General features: G+C 32.4%; 1 protein-coding gene across 1 annotated transcript; it reads right to left on the reverse strand.

Moving 5' to 3' along the window:
• Positions 1–7,809: 7,809 nt before the first annotated feature.
• On the reverse strand, positions 7,810–11,033 carry LOC131855973 (disease resistance RPP13-like protein 4). The gene has a single exon (XM_059219675.1). It carries the CDS (start codon positions 10,681–10,683, stop codon positions 7,912–7,914), a length of 2,772 nt encoding a protein of 923 aa, XP_059075658.1. The 5' UTR covers positions 10,684–11,033; the 3' UTR covers positions 7,810–7,911.
• Positions 11,034–21,918: the final 10,885 nt, after the last annotated feature.

Genomic DNA, 21,918 nt, shown 5'->3' on the forward strand with positions numbered 1-21,918 from the left:
AGCATCAAAACAATAGCAATTAGGACAACCACAAAACCTAAAGCTGCTATGAAAGAAATCCTAATCCAATCAATGAAGACATAAAGACAAGATATTCAAATCAAATGAAATCGGAGCAAACTGATGCAAATATCTCCTTCATGTGGCTCCATTGTTCTTCTTTCACCTTCAAATTTGATGTGGATCTCACCTACAAGTGCAAAAATGCAAGTGGAAAGCAAGTTGTTGAGAGATGAAATTCGTAGCATAAGGTTACTCAAAAATTTGATTGATCTCCTTTCATTGAAGAAAATCATCCAATTTAGAGACAAATTGGAGAGAGGAGAAGATTAGCATGAAGAGATTTGAAAGGAAATTCAAATCAATAATGGCAAAATTATGACAAATGTATGACAATTTCTATGCAAGGTGTATGAAAAATTATGCACAAATTATGACAAGTTGCTATGCAAGATGTATGACAAATTATGACAAGATTAAAATGCCATTCCCATGACAAAATGGAAGCATAAACATAGGAGAAAATGAGGGAATGAAATTAGGGGAAATATTAGAAAAAATTAAAGAAAATAGGAGAAATAGAAATTAGGAATTAGGAGAAATTAGCAAATTAGAAAATTGAGGAAAAAGATGAAATAGAAATTAGGTGAATTAATTAATAGGTTTTCATCCATTAATTAATTCATGAAAGAGACCTAGGACTAAATAAATAGATTTATTTAACCCATAAAGAAGAAGAAAAGGATTAAATGAACAAATCATAAAACCCTAGAAATAAGAGGACAAGGAATTAGGTCAAGACAACAAGAAATTAATGTAGGTTCGATCATGATTCTGATTGATAAAGGACCAATGTTGATAAATGATTGAGATTGGTTGACAAAAATCAATGATAAATTGACCAAGATTGACAAGGAGATCAAATTGATAGGTGCCAATTGACGAGGAACAATGACTAATCTATCCAAATTGACATGATTGAAAAGGACAAGGATAGATGACGAATCGATTGCAAAATGACAAGGTTGACAAGTTGATAATCGCAAATGATTACTAACAAGCTAAAAATGATTGAAAGATTGACAAGAGGACAAAACCCTAATTCTATCATCGATTAGGATTGATGATGTCCAAAATGATGATAAATGAGCACGCACCATGATGCGACAGGATAAGATCGACCAAAATCATGACTGAAGATTGCTATCAACAAGACCTAATTCGAAAGCGAGAAAAATGAGGAATGCAGAAGAAGGAATTGATGCTCGCAAATGATAAAGACCAAGTGCGTAACATAGAAGAAATGTTAATGCGATGCAAGAACCCTAAAATAAGGCAATGTGCAAATGTTAAAGTATGACTCCACAAGTGTTGACCATTTTTAGACGTCTACATATATAAATCATGAATATGATAATGACATATGCATGGGTACTCCACCCATTTTGCATTTTACTACTAGAACATGATTCTAACATTGGGGTTATATGCTTTCATTTTTCTACATAATTCTCCACCGTCATTTTCTAAATAATGGAGCTGACTATTGGACGGTAGGACCAGCACCATTATGAAAGCAATGTGAATAATGACAAGGCTTTATTTGCGTACAGAAGCACGTGGTAGATAGAATGTGTACTGTCTATGTAGACATTAGAATAATTTACTGTGTTTTTATTTCCTAACAGCTAGGAGAGGACCAACTCGATATTACATAGAGGCACAGTATTTGTGATCTTCAAAGTTTATGTTTGGTTAAGAGAGTAGGCTATAATTAAAATGTTCTAAGTGACATTTAATATTTTATTTTAAAATAAGACAATGATATATAGTGTTATATATATATAGTATATTAAAGAGACGTATTATTTATTATTTACATAGTTTTATAGTACAATTTTGAGATACATACAATTTTTTTTTGAAAAATTTAAAAAATCTTTGCATTATAGATTTGCTTATAGTTAATTAAAGAAAAGATTTGCAGCATTTTCAATTTCAAATATTGTGCAATTGATGATTTCTTTTTCTTGTATGAAATGAGCTTGGAAAGAGTTTTTTATTTGTTCTTACACATTGAAACAAGAAGTTAATTTAATTTGCTTCCTTCAATATAAAAAAGAACAAGAACAAGTTAGTGGATAATCATCATTTGTGCATAGTTGTTGTTAGGTTAAAAGTAGATATTAAGAAAAGGAATATACAAGGTTAGCTTTTCTTTTTGTAAAGCACATAGTATGAAGATGACAATTAAATTTTTATTGAAAGTACATGTACAAAAGGGTCGATTAAAAACTATATACCTTATTAGAATGAGAGTAAATGTAGTCGAGATACTTCCTTTTTTCTCTTAAATGTGTAAGGATTATTTTTAAATTTCGAATAGTTATCAAAGTAAAATAGTGGTTCTACTCGTAGTCTATTGATTGATTTAACTCTAGATATAGCTATAAAAATTAATCTTTATCTTTCTATTTTACCAATATTGATTGCTGCTTTGTTCAGTGTTAGTCCTTGAGATTTATGTATGGTAATTACCCAAACTATGGAATAGTGGTATATATCTATGATTACCTAGAGATATGGATGTTATTGGTATAGAAACTAGGCCAAAAAAAAAGCTCGATAATGCAAAACATGGTACATGCATTCAATATGATTGAATGGTTGACATAACCAATTGATTTGGTTTGATTTCCATTCAACAAATAAATTCTTGGAGATATTTTTTGACTCAATGAAAGGATAACACCGCATAAAAATTGGAGATAAACATTGCAATTGTTGTGTTCAATCTAATCCTAACTATTCTACAATAATAGATAAACATTACAGTCAATGTGATGAATCCATCATAGTTGTTCTACACTATAAAAATATATAAATATTACTAGGTTGTTTGTTGAAATTACTTTCAAATTTACCACTATTTTACTTTAGCATTGATATCCTCTACATCCAGCTTGCTAGTTTTCCCTTTTAAGTGCACTTTTTGTGGAATCCTACCACTATAGATCGAGTAAATTTTTTCAATTTTGGAATATAAGTAAGCAATTTATGTGAACTAGATTTTGAGATATGAAATATTTTATTATGCATAAGATGTTAGTGAGTTTTTTTTTGTTTTTTTTATGTTGGCCAATTAATTTGTCTACGCTTGACGAAAATCATAGAGAACAACTAAAATCTATTGCACAAATATAAATTTATTTGTATCATATGTCATTTGAGTTTTCTTAGGGATTGTTTTGTCGTTATGGAATATGATATTTAATGAACAACAAAGAAATCAATTATGTAGTATCCTCATAGTTGTTGCTCCAATTTATTCACAACAAACAACAATATTGGAGGTGAGTTAAAATTTGTTCTTGAACTGTGAGGCAAGGAATATTTCTATTTCTTGAAATTTCCTTTTACATACCATTATTTGTGCAAGTTTCCTTTCTTCTACAACCCCCAAGAGTAATGTGTGCATTTTCAAAAATGCCCGAAATGTTGAGGTGCTTCTTCAAATTGGTTAGCCAAAAATTCTCTATTTTGTTATCTATACACCTAGGAACCATCAAGGCAATCTATAACTACCTAAAATTGTTAGATAGAGCTCACTCAAAATCAAAGCTTAAAGTTAATTTTGGAAGAAATCTGTAAAATAATTGAAAGTTGGGTAAAGTAATGTTGTTATTTCATGTTGCCTAGAAAATTTTGATGTGTGACATATAGGGGAGATTATATGTAATTCTACTTCATATATATATAACAAAAGAAAATTTATTATAAAGAAATAAAATTTTAAATCTATATAAATGTACAATATGAAAATAAGCTTATTCTTGTGAAAATAAAAGTAAAATCTAATAAATGATGGCTAATATTATTGATAAATAAGAATAGTGATATTTATTTGCATGGAAGGCCATGGTCTAAATATTAAATGAAATTTCATATGAAAATATATTGTTAAATTGTTTGATGGTGCTAATAATATTCCACACAGGGATTAATTGGTGGTCAAAAATTCAAAACACTAATTTCTCACAACCAAAAGGGGAACACAAGATCAACTCTATTCTTAGTACTATCCCTTCTTTGAGAGCATTTTTGGGAGACAAACACATAAAAACTTCAAACATCAAATGAATGAATCACATGGAGTGACTAGAAAGACAAAGAAAATAAAGAATGTGTTATGACTTGTCACACAAGTAGTGGAGTGTCTGGAAAGCCAAAAAGGAACAAAGAGTATTACTTAAGAAGAAGAAGAAGATGGGCATTTTAGAGAAAATTAAAGATTCACTTGGAGTGGAAATAAAATCATAAAATGTATCTTTTATATTTGTTGAAACTTGTTAATCCTGCAAAATTATGGCAAATTCTTTGTTGTTGATTTTGTATGTATAGTAATGCAAGGTATTTGAACACATGTTAGGTGATGAAGACATTGGAGGTGGCAATGACACTAATAGCATTTATTTAGTAATAATAAAATAATTGATGAAGATATAAGTAATCAAATATGCAATACACAAATTTGATGGAATTTACACACTACATACGATAGAACTTTTGAGCAGATATAAGAGGTGGAGATATATTAAATGCATTGGAGACCCATTCTCTGGTGATAGTTTTATGGCGTGAGATGCCTGCCATAAAGATATTTCACATAGATATTTTTTGGGTGTCGTAAAAATGTTTAGCATGTTGCTAGTGATTTATTGATGTGAGACATGTTTGAAGTTAAAATCCCACCCATAATATAGCATATTGATTAATTATATTAATATTATATTATATTATATCTATAGTATATTATAATTAGTTTATTTTAAATAAAAAAATTAAAAATTAATTAAAATTTGTTTATGATTATTGCTTCAAAACTATTCATAATAAATGAAAAGTAGAACTAAAAATAAGGAAGTTTTAAAGATGCTAGATTCTTAAGTTGGAAACAATTTTTTTGTAGTCTTTTAAATGAAAGTACTAAATTGGAATTAAAAATTGTTTTCAAGCAGAGGTGAGGAATGTTTCAATTATTTGAAACTTGTTTTTCCCAACACATAGATAGACACTACATATAGATAGTCTTTTTAGCAACATGATGCTTCATTATTCTCACATTAAGTATTGAGCAATAGTATTGAACATGACCCTCAAAATTTAGTCTTATTTCATTAGAGTTATAAAATAGATTTCACCATAGCCTTCATCATCCATTTAACACCAATATTAGAAAAAGAATAATTTTCAGTACAATAGCATAAAATAATGATTATACCAACATTATATTAAATTAATTAAACTATCTTTCCAACAACTTGTTTTTTTTTTTAATATCTATCAGTCGAAATTTCCAACAACAATATTAATGTCTTTTGCCAAATTTAAGAGGAATGGTGTAAAGATGTTTACAAAATTAATAAAATATTATGGGTAGACTTGAGCACAAACTTTAGATCCTTTCACAATATTGTAGCGTCGTAAATTGTACACCCTTGCTAGGGTGGTACAATTCTACGAATTCTACGCTTAGTTTAGCACCCACCTTAGTATGTTTACATCTCGCATTGTAATTTCCCTTTAAGAATTTAATTAATTAATTTAATTAAATCGAAAGTCATATTTCATCACTCCTCACATCATAAAATTGGGCCCTTTACCCTAAGTGCGACCATTTTTATTTTATTCCTCCAATAAATCATTAAATCATAAACCCTAATTATGTCTTATTTCGACCTTTAAGACCCGATTTCCTATATCAAAACATCTCAAAATCAGCCATAACTTTGGGATTCACTCTAATATCATCATATCTAACGGCCCTAAAAATTTGGTGAAAAGTTGGTTGGATCATGCGTAAGTTATGTGTCCCCGACATTTTTCCCAAAATTTTGAGAGCATAGTTCTATGATATTATAACACTTAACCCAAAAAAAATAGCAGAAAATTGAATCTCTAAGTCAACCTAAAGTCGAAATTAAGGTCTAGGGTTCCATATATAAGAACTCCCCTTTCTTCATTTAAAGGCAAGTAAAAAAAAGGAAGATCATGAGTTGAATCAATCAAGTTGGAGAAATTTTGAAGGAGCCTTCTATGTAGTGAAAGAGAAGCTTATGTGGAGTCTTCAATAACATTCATCAAGCATTCATCAAGCATTCATCAAGTATTCATCATCAATTAGGAGCCTTGAATACATTGAAGAATAACAGGAGATCAAGTGGCTTATATCTCTCCCTTAGGGATTGGTATGGTTTCATGTTATTTTCATGTCTTTGTATGAGCTTCTTTACACTCATTTTCACATTTACATTCATTCTTTAGATCATTTAGGACATTTTATTTAGAGCATTCTCATTCTCATTTACATTTACATGCATTTAGGGTTTACTCTCCAAAGCGTAGGGTAGCTCTAGTTTCTCATCTTTCTCATTTAGGATCTTGCATAGACACGAGGTTCTAGCACACACATTTTCAATACATTATCAGCTATTTGTGGAGGTGGAAATCACCAAAACAAGGGTTTTGACCAAGGCAAAGCCCTATATAGCCACTCGAACCCCCTTTTTCAGTTACAGGTGCAGGTACAGGTACTTGGAAGACTTTCAAGACTGCTAAAAGGCACAAGGGTTGTCTTGAGGCCTCAGATTTGTCCCAAAATCATCAAGGACAGGGGCATGGAGCCCTTTTCCCCCCACTTTCAGGTAAAATTTGGTAGGTGGAGGGCTCAGAACATCAAGATTGCAGCTTCATGTTTGCAGAATTAGTACAAGGGCATGGCACCCCTATCCCAAGCAGTTTGACTCAGTTTTTGGTGCCAGGTACACATTCAAATTCCTCCCCCTTCTCTGCTTTCAGTATCTCAGTTTCGGTCTTGCAAGTTTCTGCAATTTTAGTTCATATATGCTTCACTGTTCATCTCCTAGTCTAGTTGATCAATCACACCCTATTTTTCACATTTTCTCTTCATATACAACAAGAGAAATAGAAACCCTAAGAGATAATCATTGGCTCTCTCTTTCTCACAAGAAGTAGCCAAAGTGAGCTATCTCCCTAGGCTCTTTCGTATTCCCAATGTGTTGGAAAAAGTGAGATTAGGTCCTAGTCACCCAGTCTCGCTTTTTCCCCTCCACAAATATTAATATCATTATTGGCTCTAAGATCAAACATAGGATTATTAAATTGAGAATTATATGTGCAAATATATAAAAGAACACATCAACTATTTTTTTTTTTGGTCAGTAACACATCAACTAGATATTATGTTTCGGCATTATATATGATTATAGAAGCATATACACTTTAAACTTTTATAACCAATTTTCAAACTATTATGCCCACAAGTATTTTTTTGTGGTAGTAAGACACAAAGTGTCATGCCATGAACATGTACAAAAAGATGAAATACAATTGAAATATATTTTAAAAAATAGCTAAAATTGTAAAATAACTCTTAAGTAAATAAAATAATTCTTTAATAAAAGAAATATTTTTTAACTAAATAAAACTAAGTAAAAAATAAAATCTACTTACATTAAATAAAATTAAGTAAACAATGTAAAATAAGATAAAATAATTCTTAAATAATTTCAAAAGAACATAATTTTTTTAAAATTAAATAATTCTTAAAAAAAAAAACTCAAAAATTGATGTCTCTATATTTTTAATAAATATATTTAATAGATCTATAATAATAAATTTATAACAAAAATTATATTAATTAACCTTTAAAATTATTAAAACACAAAAAAATATAACATAAATTACATTGAATATTTTTTCATGCTTTTCCAAATAGATTTACCTTCATTTAATTTAAGAACCTTTACACTTCTTCATACATATCTCCCTTATTTTTCATTGATATAAATCATACATGATATGACAATGATATATGAATGGATACTCCACCTATTTTGCATTTGACGAGGAAGTTCTGATTCTAACATTGGGGTTTCTGCGTTTCATTTTATTCCATAACCCCCCTCCCTTCTCCAACATATGTGTCACTCCTGTGTTGTCAAAGCAACACTCTTTCAAACTTTGAAGACGCTCCAATCCACGTGGACCTTTCGTCAAATTGCGACATTCATCTACTTTTAATATCTCCAGGAGTGGCATCGCTCCATCCTCAAATTCTGGCAACTCCTCTAACACATAAAGTAAACTGATTGTAAAAGAACGTAGGCTAGGGAATCCCCGAGACTTCCCAAACCCTGTTGGCAATGCCTTACAAATATTATTAAAATACAATTGCAACTTTGTTAAGTTGGGCATCATTTCTAGTGCTGGATATTTAGCACAATGGCATTCCCATAACTCCAATTGCGTCAGATTTGAGAAGCCCAATATCCAATTTGGTACTGCAAATGAAGCTAGATAGAGGTATTCAAGATCTTTCATAGCTAACATTTTCTCCGATAGAGGTGGAAGATTACCTCGTCCATGCGCACCCCTTGTATTGTATATTGTCAAATTTCGCATCTTCACCAATGTGGCAAGGATTCCATCTTCTATACTTTTCAATTCAACCCAGTTTTTAATATCTAACCGCACTTCTCGGAGGTTGACCAAATTCACAAAATGCTCCAACATTAAAAATCCATTCTGCTGAACAGATAATTTGTTGTCATCATCTATTTTTAGGACCTGTAAAGAGACAAGCTTGGATATTCCCGTGGGCATCGATCCGTCAAATTGTTTCTCATGGCTTGGGCGTATATCTAAATGTCTCAGGCAACTGAGCTCACCAATCCACTCAGGAAACTGTTCTAGATTCCGGCACCAAGAAATGTTAAGGAAATGAAGACTCCTATTTTTTCTCACACATTCTGGTACCTCACTAATTTTGGTCATCTTTAAATTCAAAACTCTCAGGAGCTTCAAATCTCCAACACAATCAGGCAATGACGAGATGCCAGTGCCACTCAAGTCAAGAACACGCAATACTCTGGCACCACCAAGCAAGCTTGCCGGAATGTTTTGAATGCCTCTATTTTCTGAGAATGATAGAGTGCGAAGGCGTGATGCAGAATATGCCCTGCCATTTGCCATTACATTTACATCACCATCGGCCATGCTTTTCTTGGCCATTAAAATCCTTCGGTACTTCCTACTCATTTGCAGAATTGGACCGTTCTTGACGGCTTCCTCTGTACTAAATACACATTGACCTTGTTTAGATATACTAGTGGCCAAATCCAGAAGCAAATCATGCAATTTAAACATTTTATTTTCTTGATCATAAGGGTCTCCTACTCTTTCAACCAAACATAGGCTCTGAAGATGACGTATATACTTCCATCCAATATCTAACTGGTCCTCTCCTTCAGGGACACATCCTTCTGCTACCCACAGGTTTATAAGATATTGGAACTCTATTTCCTCATCTTCAGGAAAGAAAGAAAGATATACAAAACAGGGTTTAAGATAAGCAGGGAGAGAATCATAACTCAGCTTGAGAATCCGCATAACTGGATCCTCGGTATGTGATACTGCTTTTAGCTGCCCCAGTTTGGATTCCCACTCCCTTGACGATCTCTCGCCCGCCAGAGATGCTGCCACTGTTTTGACGGCCAAGGGCAATCTTCCACATTCCCCTTCAATTTGACGAGCAATCCCTTCAAGATGATGTGGAAGCTGATTTTGCTGGCAGTCAGGGAAGGCATAGGCACAAAACAGGTTCCAGCTTTCTTCTTCTGACAGAGGTTGCACGTCATAAACACGAGCTTCCATGTTTCCACACACATTTCTGTTTCTTGCGGTGACCACAATTTTGCACTGGCTGTCAATTCCCCTTGGAATGCCGAGTGCAGATATCAAATCATCTTCCCCAGTTGCCCTCCACACATCATCAAGCACAATGAGACACCTTTTGCTTGATAAATGATCATGAATCAACTTTGCTGCCTGCACCTTACTTACCCTTCCATAAACGACCTCATTCAAATTTATTTCCGAGGCCAAGTCAGCTTGCAACTTTTCAAGGCAGTAAGTCTGAGAAATATCAAGCCAAATTGACTTCTCAAACTTGTCTTTTGCTCTGTCAAAAACATTTTTCATTAGGAAAGTCTTCCCAACGCCGCCCATTCCAACGACGGCAATGACAGGAGCAGCAGGGTCATCCATTAAGTGGAGGACATATCTAACCTTGTGATAGATACCCACTGGTCGTGAATCTATCTCCATCTGAGGTATTCCCCTCGACATTACATTCTTCAGTAATGTACAAGTGGAGGGTTGATCTGTATGGGTCAGATCCCTAACAAGCTTAAGCTCCTTTCCAGAATCTTTCATAATATACCTTACTCTATCTTTCACGTCCTTAATCCGACGTGCCATTTTAAACCAGAACACAAATTGAGAATAACTGAAATCACAGACACAAGAGGATTTGGAGATATCATTATTAGTAGTACCTTGAGATTGAACAGCACATAAGTCTAGTATGTCCTCTGCTTCGAAAGCAATCTCTGCTACTTCCAGCAGCCAGTCTTTCACGGCCTTATCGTGTTCTGCTTGAACATCTGTTTCTCTGAGATAGCTACGTATGTTTGCAAGCTTCTTCCTCAGCCATTCAAAGTCCTTTCTGAAGTTAAGAAGAATCGAAGCCTTCTTATTTATCTGGTCTATCATCATCCCGCCGAGTTTTTCAACCACAACACTAACCAAAACATATTCCATTCTAATCTTTTGAATTACTACTGACACACTGATACTTAGTACACTCTACTGATCGACTCAAAACAACAAAAAGGACAACCTAAACTGCAATGAATTTGAGTATGCCAAGGAAATGATTAGATTTATAGCAGTGTGGGTAGAACTTGCTGGGAAGTTTTACTTTCCTTTACTTCAATAAAGAACTTGCTGGGAAGTTTTACAGGTCTTACTTCAATAAAGAACTTGCAGGGAAGTTTACCAGTCCTTTACTTCAATAAAGTACTTGCTGGGAAGTTTTGTTTTAGGCTGTGTCTATTCTGGTTCTAAAATGATCGAATCTGTCAATTAACGAGACGTGTTATGCATTTAACAAGATGTGTTATGCATTTTCAGCTATCCCATAAAAAATCTATGATTGAAAATCGTAACTAACATCACCCTTTAATCACGCCGTACCACTTTTTAGACCCAGAATAGACACATCCGTTTTACAGGTCTGTCTTCAATAAAGAACTTGCTGGGAACTTGCTGGGAAGTTTCGCAGGTCTTGTGTTCAATAATTGAGATATTCTCGTCTGCTTCCTTGAAAGTAAAGAAAGTGGCGCACTACCATGTGATGATTGCTTTTTAGAAAAGTGATTCTATGCTTTATGTCAAGTCATCTTCCTACGATGGGCAACTCGTTTTGATTGATTTCTCCTTTCTTTATGGAAGATTCTTTGCACAGTCATGTTTTCTTCTTGGTGAGTTCGTTTAAATAACAATCCTATCTTTCTTTCAAAAATTTGTTAAAAATAAACGTATAATTAATAATTCATAGAAAAATATTATATAATCAAAATTTATTTATCATTATAATATTTGTAATTTATATTCTAATATTTTTAATTTATATTATTTTAAATTTAAATATAAGTAAATTAATAATTATTATAAAATAATATTGTCAAATTTTTATTATTAGAAGTAGAATGTGTAAAAAATTTAGTCTTTTTAATATAATTTATTATAAAATGTATCATTAATGTTTAATTAAATAATGAATAAATAGATATAAAATTAAATATGATTTATTAATTAATATTATTTTAACTATAAAGATGAGAGAGTTTTCTAGCAAGTGTGAATTGTTTTTAATAAAAATAGATCAATTTATAAAATATCTAAAGTAAAGCAATTCCAATCTAATCTTCAATTATTAAAATATTATTTTTATCTTTCTTCATTTGAAAGTGGCAGACCACTCCATGGGATAATCAATTTCTTGAAAGTGATTTTATTCTTTATATCACTATCACCATTCTTTTTTTTTTACTACTACTATTGAATCTAAGCTTTATATCAAAGCATCTCTACAACATGCTTTGTCCCTTTTATGTCATTGAATTTTATTTTGACTCTTTTCTCCTTTTCATTTTTAGAATATTGTAAATAATGAAATTGCATAATCATATATTTTATTTTGCATTATACATCTAGTTTAATTAAAATATAATTTTTTAAATAATGTTGTTATTAATTCTAACTAATATATATATATATATATATATATATATATATATATATATATATATATTAATTAAAAAAATTAATAAACATTATTGATGTAGTTACATATTTTTCTAAATTTTACAATAAAAATTAAAAAAGGGAATCAATAATAATTTACTTACATATTATTTAAAATTTTTTTTTTTGTGGTAAGCAAATACTAGCTAAGGGGTTGCATCCAATTGTATTGAAATAAAAGGTTTTAACAACGCGCTTGAAAGCCACTTAAACACAAAAATAGCCATCAACAAAAAACTATCTAGCAAGGTTTCACTCCTAGTCTCACAACAAAAAAGAAAACCATCTATCACATCCAAGCTTACAAATCTATGCAACAAGGTCAACAAAGGAGATCCCATAAACAAGGGTCCATGCAACCTTACAAAAAAATTTAAGATTTTGCTCCACATTTAACATGGGAGTGGAGAAGCATGATGAAAGTGGACACATTTTTCTTTCTTTTTTGATGTATTGCTATCCAACTACCTTTAACACTATCTCGATCCTTTTATTCTATCGTAGAATCCTCATCCTCAAGATGCATAAGAGAACATTTTGAGTTACCTCGCAACTCTATAGTTGGGGAAGGAGCAACAACAACCTTGTCACTATCCAAGCCAATAGTTGGTGCCCCAAAATTAGCCCTTGATGTGGCTCCCTTTGGTGAGGACATATTGTCAATCCTACACTTTGAAAGGTCTTTTGATAACCAATCCTGCTAACCATACTAGTTGTAACAATATCCCTCTTCTGACTTAAATTCTCCTTCTCCACGAAATAGTGATGGGGAGAGATATCCTTCCATCATGTAGCTTGGATGTCCTTTTTTAGTTTGAAACATTGGGTAGCCAAATGACCCACATTATAACATTTGCGACCATGAAAGGGAATACCTTCAAAATCTATGCTTTAGTTCTAGCATCTACCATTAGTGGTGAGGGAGATCTATTTTTCTAGATCTTTGGTGATGTCAATTTTAGCCAAGATACAAGCGTAGGTTATGTGTAGATAATTTGAGGGTCCCCCATCAATAAAAAAAATTCCCAAGGAATTGCTAGTTGCCTCAAAATAGGAATCAAACTAAAACTGTAAAGGTAAATTTGAGAGCCTTACCCAACCTGGGATTGTAACAAAAGATTTAGAATTTGGGTTGAAGGATGGATGCCAAGCTTTCAACATCAGAAGATGCTCTTCAAAGTCCCATTGATAATAAAATAGAATCATTTTCCAATCTTGAATGTCTTTGAAGACCACCACAAAAAACCATCGTGCATAAAGATAGAATTGAATGTCATCCATCAAAATGGGCCCCCATGATTTTCATTGATGAATCTCAAATAGGCTTATCCAAAACCCTTTGAACCTGCTGATCTAGCCATGCTTAGCAAAGAAATCTTCATTTTTTGAAACCTCCATCAAAATTATCTCTCCTAACTCTACTTTTAGAGGAGATTGAGCAGTCTACACTAGCAATGATGGCAAAGGTGGCAAAATGAACCTCTTAGGGAGATTGCAACTCCACTTCCCCTTCACATTTGAGGAACCTCCAAGAGGCACAACGCCCTTCTCCAAATGCTTGGAGCCAACCATAGGGAATTTGTTTGCCTATGAAAGTGATTTTATAGCCCCTGATCGATCCACCCTAGTTTTTAGTCCATCAACCCATGTCCACACCCTGCATCACCATCCATAGATTGCCACTATTCATCCCTATGGATGCAAACCCTAGCTTCACTAGAAGCTCTAAATGACAAAAATTCTAGTGGCCTTTCCTCAAGGCTACCACCCATGAATGCACTACTAGATCCATCTGTGAAGGAAGAGTCCTTAGCCTTCAATCTAGGTTGCTAGAGCCAAGAAAAATTGTCATTAGAGACTTGCCCAATTTCGTGGGCAGGAGCCCTAACTTCAATGGTATATGACAACAATATTTGAAAAATTTCTTTGTGTCTCTTTTAATTATATTATAAAACTCACAAAGCATACTATTTGTATTAACAAATGATATTATATATCAATATCATTAAGTTTTAGTTTTTATTATGTATAATTCAATAAGTAGTACACAATGAGTATTTAATAATACAATGAATATATATTAATATTAAATTAAATTTATTTTAGTAATGAAAATTATTTTATTTATAGGACCTAATTTTATGGACTGTATGGAGACATTTTTTCTTGGTTTTAAAATGCTAAAAAATGGTTTGTAAAATAAAAATAGATTGCAATTTAATAGAATTGCCTAAAGTGAAGCAAATTTAATGTTGAACATATTGTATAAGATAATGTACAATATTTCTAATGAAAGGATTATGTTATTTTAGGTAATTCTCTATGAAAATTAATTTACACGTCTAAAAATTTGAACCATTTGATTGAGTACCATAATTTATTTACTTAAATAATGAAGATTAGAGAATCCAAAAAAATTACTTGTGTATTCTAAAATAGATCTAATGACCAAACAAGATAGGTGTAGATTTATTTTGAAGACCTAATTAAATGAATGCATGCATATCATAGAATAATATAATTATTTGAGATTTGAAGTAATTGAATGGAGGCCAAGGTAGGCAAAGGGTTAAAAATATAATGGTAAATTCAAATACTGGTAAATAAAATAAAATTAAAGGAATCTATCACACATGTAGGTGATACAAGTATGATGTACAAGAAAAAATATATTATGAATGAAATGTATAGGCAATTGGTTTATTTATTTAAGAGATGCACAATAATAAAGATAATAAGTGTGGAAAAGAATGAAGTCAAGTATTTTTTGTTAAATTTAAGTAATATATAAAGTTGGAGAAAAAACATAGGGGATCAATCTTTAGTAAATAATAATAATATTATTATTATTTTAATTATATTTAATTAAAAATTCAATATAAATAATTAAGAATAAGATATTAAATTATCATTTTTATTATTTATAAATCAAATACATATATATAAGTATTTATTATTCTTAACAAATTAAAGGATGACAAGTAATTGGGAATAGCTCCTCATGCCAATCTACTCAAGAGGATTGACATATTTGTAAACCCTTAAACTATTATAGATCTAAATGCATGCATAGCTAAAGAATAATTTAAATAGTTAAACAATGAAAATCAGAAAAGTATGATTTATGTGGTAAATATCTTATAAGAAAATCTCACTATCCAAGCATGCATCTCAATCATATTATAAGCAATAAAACAATTACAATAAAAGGCACAAAGATAACGCTCTTTAAGAGTTCTCATGCAATAATAGAATTTTGGAATAATCTTGACATCATAACATCTCAAAAAAAATCCTATTATATAAAATAGTCTAAGGCACTAACTATTTATAGAGCTCACACATGAAGATTAAGCACCCATGGTTTCCAAAACCATCTCCAACGCCTATGTGGTTAGCTAGTGTCCCAAATAGAATCTTTTGATGTAAACAAGACCCATTGCACATAGAAATTTCCCAAAACAACACATGCTTCTTCACCACTGGTCAACCTGCTACATGTAAGGTACCTTCCTCATAGAAACTACTAATTCCAAGTATTGGTATTACCACATGCACATAGCCACTTGTCAAATATAAACTCTTACATTATCATGTTGTGAAATAGAAAGTTCCATAATTAAATCTTATATTTTTAATAATCTACATAGCAAGTTGTCATAGGGTATCATATAACTGACTAGCAACTTATGAGACCTACACCGTAATATTAGGAGCTTTGAGAATTAGTGGAAGTGGGATGCGTAGCACCTATAGATCACAATGCATTGAATGTGTGGACACCACATCAACAAAATCAGTTGAAATAAGACAAAGAGAAGGACAACAAAGCTCTTTTCACCATTCAATATACATTGGATTATATCTTCTATCTCTTATCCTTTTTATTGATCCATTTTTCCTTAGTTGAGTATTATTTTCTTATGATATGATATCATTTATTTTGTGGAATTGTTTTTTTTCTCAAGGATTCTCTCTTATGCAAGAGGTGTGTATCCTTGGGTACAACCTCTTCCTTGCTTGATAGTGTATGTCTATTTCAAACAAATCCCTCACTTCGGGTCAAAAGTATGTCATCCTTCATCAAGAATCCCTTTACCTAGAAATAGGAGCAAGGTATGAATTCTTGTTCTCCTTATTTTATTTTGGTCAATGATGCTGTTTTTGTTCAAGAATTCATCTTGGAGGTAGATATCTTTGAGAAAAGATCTCTTCCTCCTTCTCCTCCAAAGGATCCCCTTTGCACTTGTTGTAAGATATCTCACAATTGTCCCTTCCTTGGCTCATAAGAGTTATGCCTCTTTGGATAGGGTTGTAAGTACACCATTGTTTAAAAATATCTACTTGGTGATTATATGTGTGTATCCTTATTCTTCTTTTCCTTAAGATGTCACAATAGCTCTATGATGCCATCTTAAGGAGGGGGGCATATATGTGGCCTCCTTGTGTATTATATTATGGATTTACTTGGAGACAGTTCTTTCCTTGGTTATCCTTTTGTGCCTTCTATCGTGGATTTACTTGCACAATGTCTTGCTTGGTTATCGTTATTGCATGTCTCAAACAAGGTGTATATGCTCAAAACCAAACCAAAAGTCTTAGATGAGATGTTGTATTCCTGAAATCAGACACATTTTTCAAATTGCGCGTCTTATACAAGTTGTTGCATTTTCTCAAAACTAGACCAAAAGTGTTAGACGAGATGCTTAATTCTTAAAACTAGATGACATTTTCAAGATAGGTTGACTATCATATCAAAGCTTGCTAGACTATTTGACCTTTCCTTTGCACTTAATACAATTTTGAGATGAGTTTACTATCATAACACAACTTTCTACACTATTCAACTCTCAATTTTGCACCAAGATCTCTTGGGATGAGTGGGACTAGCATAACATAACTTGCTAGTCTATTTCCTACTCTCCTCTCTCTCTCTCTCTCTCTCTCTCTCTCTCTCTCTCTCTCTCTCTCTCTCTCTCTCTCTCTCTCTCTCTCTCTCTCTCTCTCTCTCCTCTCTCTCTCTCTCTCTCTCTCTCTCTCTCTCTCTCTCTCTCTCTCTCTCTCTCTCTCTCTTACCCTTTCTATTTATTGGAAAATAAAGTTTTGTCTTGTCTTTGATGTGTACTCTTGCTATTTCCATGTGATAATTTATGCTCTTACAATAGCATTCTGAGGGTGATATTAGTGGTTGAGACATTTTGATTATTGATGTCTATTCAACTAGTTGACTTGTATCCTTTTTTTTAGTACTAACCCCTTTGGTGTATTTTATGTTTGTCTTTTTTTTTGTTTGTGTATCCTTGCATGTGGTTGTACGAGTTGAGATCCTTAGTTTGGGGGATTGTTCCCTCAAACTTCGTGATGTATTATCTCTTTGTAGGCTTTCTCAATGCCTCTTCTTTATCTCTTTCTTCTAATTTATTGTGAGTATGTGTGTACGCTCATACTCCCACTAAAGTGGGAGCTAAATGTAGCATCGTAAATTGTATCCCTATGAAATTTCTTGCTCAACTAGGCCCTATTTTAGCATGTATGTTCTCCCACATTTGGTTCTACTCATCACAACCCAATTTAGCATATCATTTCAGCATCTCCCCCTCATTTAGGGCTTTGGGTCCCAATTTGATCTTTCTTTGGAGGGAGAATGGAATTTAGGGTGCCCCACTCCTCTTAGTTTGGCCCCAAACTGAAATCACATAATGATTAGGTGGATTGGGCCAAAAATATTTTCTTGTGTCGGTCTACTTAGTGTTTTGCACCCCATAATTATTGAGAGAGGTATATAAGAAAAGTATCCTCCTCATTTTGGATAAGTCTACATCAAATAAAAAAGGTGAACTTGAGAGAAAGTATTCAAGCATTCAATCATATAGCATTCAAGGCATTTCATCCCATCATATCCTTTATTATGGTAACTCTCAACAATCTTCATGCAAGCATGTATTTTGTGGGGTCCTTTTAGATCTTTTGTGTGGAGTCATGCTATTGCATTAATATTCATGATCATCTTCAAAGATTAATTTTCATAATCGAGGTAGAAGACACTTCTATTTTCAGATCTAGCCTCTAGTACCTAACGGAACACTTTCCTCTCAAGTTTATTTCAATTATATTTTAAGGTTAATTCCAAAATTGAGGTTTGACTTAGGTAAACCCCTTTCTCCCCAACAATTTTCTATCTTTTATTTGTGTAGGAATAGGTGACAAAGATATGAGAAGAGGTGTAGAATCATCAAACAGAGATCTAAAGTCTGAAATTCATCATATCCAAAACTGATGAGAGCGAGGTGCCCTAGGTGACTGAGTCCTGAGAGTGGGGCAATCTGGGTGACTGAGCCCTTACAATTTTTTTCTGAAATTTGGATTGCAGGTTAATTACAATCTGTACTTCCACATACTTTTTCAAAATTGGGTTATATCTCTTTTTAGTCCCTTATGTACACAAGAAAGGGTTGATTCCTCATCCTAACCCTAATTTGCATAGTCACTTTCAACTCACAATGAAGGACCATTGCATCCAATTTATGCTTGAATCATCTTGAGCCTAGTGCATCATCTTCCTTCCAAGGCAAGAGTGGAATAGGCCCAGTATTCTTAGTTTGCATGCAAAAAATAGTGAACCCTATTCCATAACCTTACAATAACTATAAGAGATTAGATGATGATAATAATATAAAGGATAATTATAGGAGAGATGATAGATTCAAAAGAATAGATGCCAAAGATAAGCTTAACAAGAGTTTTTGTTCAATAAAGACCTATTTCTTTGAAGAAGAATATTGTGATGACTCAAATGATAAATCATTATTTTTGGTCATAGAAGAAAAGGATAATGAAATGTTTGGTACTCTACATAATGAGAATAATAGTGAAAGATCAATTTGATGATGGATCAGTGAAGTTTTTAATATAGAAATGTGAGTAGAGACAATGAAGCAATAATAATTAAAAATAAATAATGTGTGCTTTCTTTTCATCCCATCATTCAATACACTTTACATATTTATAGGATTCTCAAATCCTATTATTTAGGAAACAACATATATGACATCTCTACATGCATTAAGTTCTTTTAACAACTCAATTATAAACAAACATTCCTACCACTAATATAATAACCTATAAACAAACTCTAAAAAATAATCACACCTAGAATAGATACGTGAGTTGTGTTAACAACTCACATTATGTGAACACTAACAATATATTTCCCAATATTCCACCCCTTAGTGTAAAAATGGTAAGAACTCATAGCCTTTATCTACAGTAAGCCCAACTCTCATGATCTTGATTTAAAATGAAAGGCACCTCCTATCAACCTTTCATAGTTTTCACACAGGCTTACTACAAACCTAGACATGAACAGGAAAAACACAGTTCATAAGAACACAATATTCTTAATTGTAGTCACTATTATCGATTGCTGCCACAATCTTGAACAACATAGACAACTGCCACTACCACTAGAAGATTCCCTTGAATTTAGTCATTTTGGCATGAAATGGGAATGGAACATTTGTTATATACACCCCCCCCCCCCCTTTCACAATATGAAATTTCCACTTATTCACACAACATACTAAAAAGAATAGAAAATGAAATGCCACTAGAGCTAATAAGCAGCCCCATTGTTGGTGACTAATGAGAGGATGTTGATAGTCCTACAACCTTCAAAGCCTCCTACCTCCAATAGATTTGCTTCTTAATTAGAAAATTTGAATTTTAGGCTAAATTTTATAATGCGCCCCCTAATATGGACATCGCGTACAAGCGATAGTGCATCCAATTACAATAGAGGCAATTTTTATATTTTGAAATTTATATATAATGACTCATGAAAATAGACCATATTCTAAATTAAATAATACAAATTGACTTATTGATAACAATTCTAGACTATAAAAAACAAACTAAATAATAAGAAATTACTATTTTAGATGACTCAACTCAGTTTTGTTGACTAATGATTGCATTTATTCAAAGACAAAAGCAATTTTTTGCATATGTGACTACAACCTCTCCTTACTTCTCCCAAAGTGAATGGTGAGAAATCATGACAAATTAGCCAAAGCTATCTACAATAGCAATCAATCATTCAAAGGGAAAGAGTTGTGCCTTATTGCCACCAATATAATGTCACCATAGAAAAAATGAATCCAAATCACACAGGCAATCAATATTGCCATGCACCATACAAAATATTGCAAGGACACCCAACACATGTGGTTCTCAATAAGATGTATTCAAATTAGATTCAACAATTAGAATGTCATGAAACTTGATCAGGATGAATAGGACAAATAACAAATGCTTTGTAGATTAGGAGCTGATCACAACATAAATGAGTAACTTTTAAGATTGTTCACAACCCAATCAAATGAATGAGGGTTGTGAAAAATGTCTCGCCAAAGAAGAGAGATATTGACACCAATCAAATCCACCATAGATTACCGAATGAATGGTAATGATGATACATAATTGGATTATTATTGAAAACGTGATCATTGGAATGGTTAGGATCCAACCACATATGCTCATGTCCTTAACTCCTTCCAATACATAATGACATTCTAAGATGTCAGTGGAAGAAGGGAACTGATCCCTTACAAATAGCTTGAAATTGCTTATGTAGACATTTTACATAGGCTGCTTCTGCCACTTGTGGCTTTTGACCTTATTCTCAAACTAGAATGAGAAGCCTTAGTTCTTTCCAATAATCTCTCTACATCACAAAATGAAAGGCACATAATCGCTATAGCTCTAGTACCATAATAGAAATATGAGCAGAGACAATGAAGAAATAATAATTAAAAATAAATAGTAATACACTTTACATATTTATAGGATTCTCAAATCCTATTAAATTTAGGAAACAACATAAACGACATCTCTAAATATATTGGGTTGTTTAACAACTCAATTACAAACAAACATTCATGCCACTAATAATAATCTATAAACAAACTCTCGAAACAAATAATCACACTTATAATAGATAAGTGAGTTGTGTTAACAATTCACATTATGTGAACACTAAGTGATATATTTCTGAATAATTTGTTGGTGAGGATGTTACACCTATCTATAATAAAGGGAATTGTATCCATTTATTGTAAGCATAAGACAAATGATTTTTATTATGTTAAACATTTGAGACATGATCTTTTGACTGTGATTTAGATGTGCAATAAAGGCTACAAGCTCATGTTTCATGGGTCCAAATGTGAGATCAAAAAAGGGGGTTCTGAAAGGTTAGTTGCAGAAGGTATATGGACAAATGGTAATGTCTATTAAGTAAAAGAAATCAAAGGAAGTAGTTGTTTTTTGGAACGAAGTAGTAAATGTTGGTTGTGGTACAAAAGAATGATACATATTAGCTTTGACAACATAGTGAAGATCAGTTCTACTAATGCTGGAAGAGATTTTTCAAAGATTATCAAACCTTCTGATATAGAGTGCAAGGAATGTCATATTATGGAAAAACAAATAAAGAACAAATTCAACAACAAGGAGTATTCTACCACAAGACCTTTGGATTTGATTCATATTGACCTATGTGGACCTACAAGGACAAGAGGACTAAATGGTGAAAGGTATTTTATGTTGCTTTTTTATGAGTATTCCAAAATGACACAGGTTACCTTCTTAAAATAAAAATCACAAGCACTAGATAGATTTAATGTATTC

This window comes from Cryptomeria japonica, chromosome 4 (genome assembly GCF_030272615.1).
Source record: "Cryptomeria japonica chromosome 4, Sugi_1.0, whole genome shotgun sequence".
In the NCBI taxonomy this organism is placed as follows: domain Eukaryota; kingdom Viridiplantae; phylum Streptophyta; class Pinopsida; order Cupressales; family Cupressaceae; genus Cryptomeria; species Cryptomeria japonica.